Raw genomic sequence first — 1,624 nt, 5'->3', positions numbered from 1 at the left:
CCCCCCCCACGAAAATTCGATTTAAAAATTCACAAACCTGCGGAAAAATGCCAGTTTGGTCACTTTAATTACCTTGACGTGCGTCTGATTTCACCATGCTTATCTCTGTGAATATGCATACCGTCTTTTTCTTTTTTTTTCTTTCCTTAATGAGCAAGGTCCCAAAATCCTGCCTGCCTCCTCAATGAAGTAAAATGGTAAAGTGAAACATTTACAACAAAACACGTTTTTTTGTCTACTTTCTTTACTTTTTGTGACCTCTTTTACGACGAGGTGTCGTGGGAGAATCATTTGTCGAACGAAGGCCAGGCGTGTTGCTTGTTGGATTGTCACTTTGTTTCTTTGGAGCGTCTCTTTGACTCTATCGTTTCATTTTTTCCCTTGGCATTGGTCTTCCTTTTGCCTTGAAGCCATCGAAATGCATACTGTAGGCCTTTGAAGCTGGCTGTTGTGGCCCCATTCTCATTACAGCCCACACCGCCTTATTTTTTGTCTTTCGATGTATTTTATGCTTGATTCAACGCCCACTTAATGTCTGATGTCTTCGTTTCTTGTGGTCTTTCGATGTATATCATGCTCGATTCGACTCCAAATTAATATTTGATGTCTTCGTATCTTTGTCTTTTCCCTCTTGTTTCAGGCTGTAGAAAGACAGAACCTCCTGGCCGCCCGCACCGACGCTCACGCCGCGACAGAGCTTACCCAAACCGCCACTGTGACGTCACTGGAGGCTCTGAATGATGTGGTCCAGGGGACAGGGCTCACAACTGTGTCACTGAGTGGACTCCAGCAGCAGTTGGACGACTTGATCAGGGACTCTTTGGTAATTTCTTTCTTTCTTTCTTTCTTTCTTTCTTTCTTTCTTTCTTTCTTTATTATCATCATCATTGCTTTTATCCCCCTGGGTCGGGGTATAGGCCACGAACAAATACTTTACACTTTTTCCTATCCTAGGTTAGCCGCTTCATGTTATTCCATGTCTTCCCACTTTTCTGAACATCGATTTCTGTGTCTCTTTGCCATGCACCGTGGCAAGACACAGCCTAAGATGGAATCTCCAGGGAAGCGGGGTTGGGTGAGGGAAGAGAAGAAAGCTGAGATCCACCTGAGATCGAGATCTTGAAGCAGTTATCAGGCAATATGTGGGGCACAGCTCGCTTGAGTTAGAGAAAATTACCCTATACGAAGACAGGTCGGAAGCATTTCTTTTGTGAAATGGTGAGGCCTCTTTCAACTCTTTTAGGTTATTTAAGCGGCGGAACCTCAGAGTCAAACGTCCGTGTCCGAAAGGATTGAGCCAGGTGTCTTTCCCAAACACACAACGTCAGACCTAGCTGAGGCTCGAACCCCCGAACCCACAATATCGCGATTACGAGTCCGGTAGCCCAACCTTAGGCCACGGACGCTACTTCTCTCTTGAGTGAAAGAGGCAAATGGGTCGGGAAGGGAGAATGGGGTCTGGATGTCAAAGGTAGGATCAAACCAGGAAGACGGGATAGTGCATAAAAATTGCCAAATTTGACCTCTGATCCCATCTGGGAGAACGGAGTTTGTACAGTTCTTGCCGATGGTGTGCTACTACGGGAGCAAAACTGGAGAGTGTGCGAGTTTTGTTTGTTTGTAT

General features: G+C 45.4%; 1 protein-coding gene across 1 annotated transcript in view; it reads left to right on the top strand.

Moving 5' to 3' along the window:
- The window catches only part of LOC101849767 (laminin subunit beta-4), a gene marked incomplete at its 5' end in the record, with an annotated part of 30,941 nt that overhangs the window by 18,650 nt on the left and 10,667 nt on the right, over positions 1–1,624 (top strand). The window contains 1 exon segment of the mRNA XM_013082956.1: positions 641–823. Coding sequence (XP_012938410.1) covers positions 641–823 — 183 coding nt within the window.

Source organism: Aplysia californica, unplaced genomic scaffold (genome assembly GCF_000002075.1).
Source record: "Aplysia californica isolate F4 #8 unplaced genomic scaffold, AplCal3.0 scaffold00201, whole genome shotgun sequence".
NCBI lineage: Eukaryota > Metazoa > Mollusca > Gastropoda > Aplysiida > Aplysiidae > Aplysia > Aplysia californica.
Note: the sequence above shows the minus strand (reverse complement) of the source record. Positions and strands in the feature narration are given on the sequence as shown.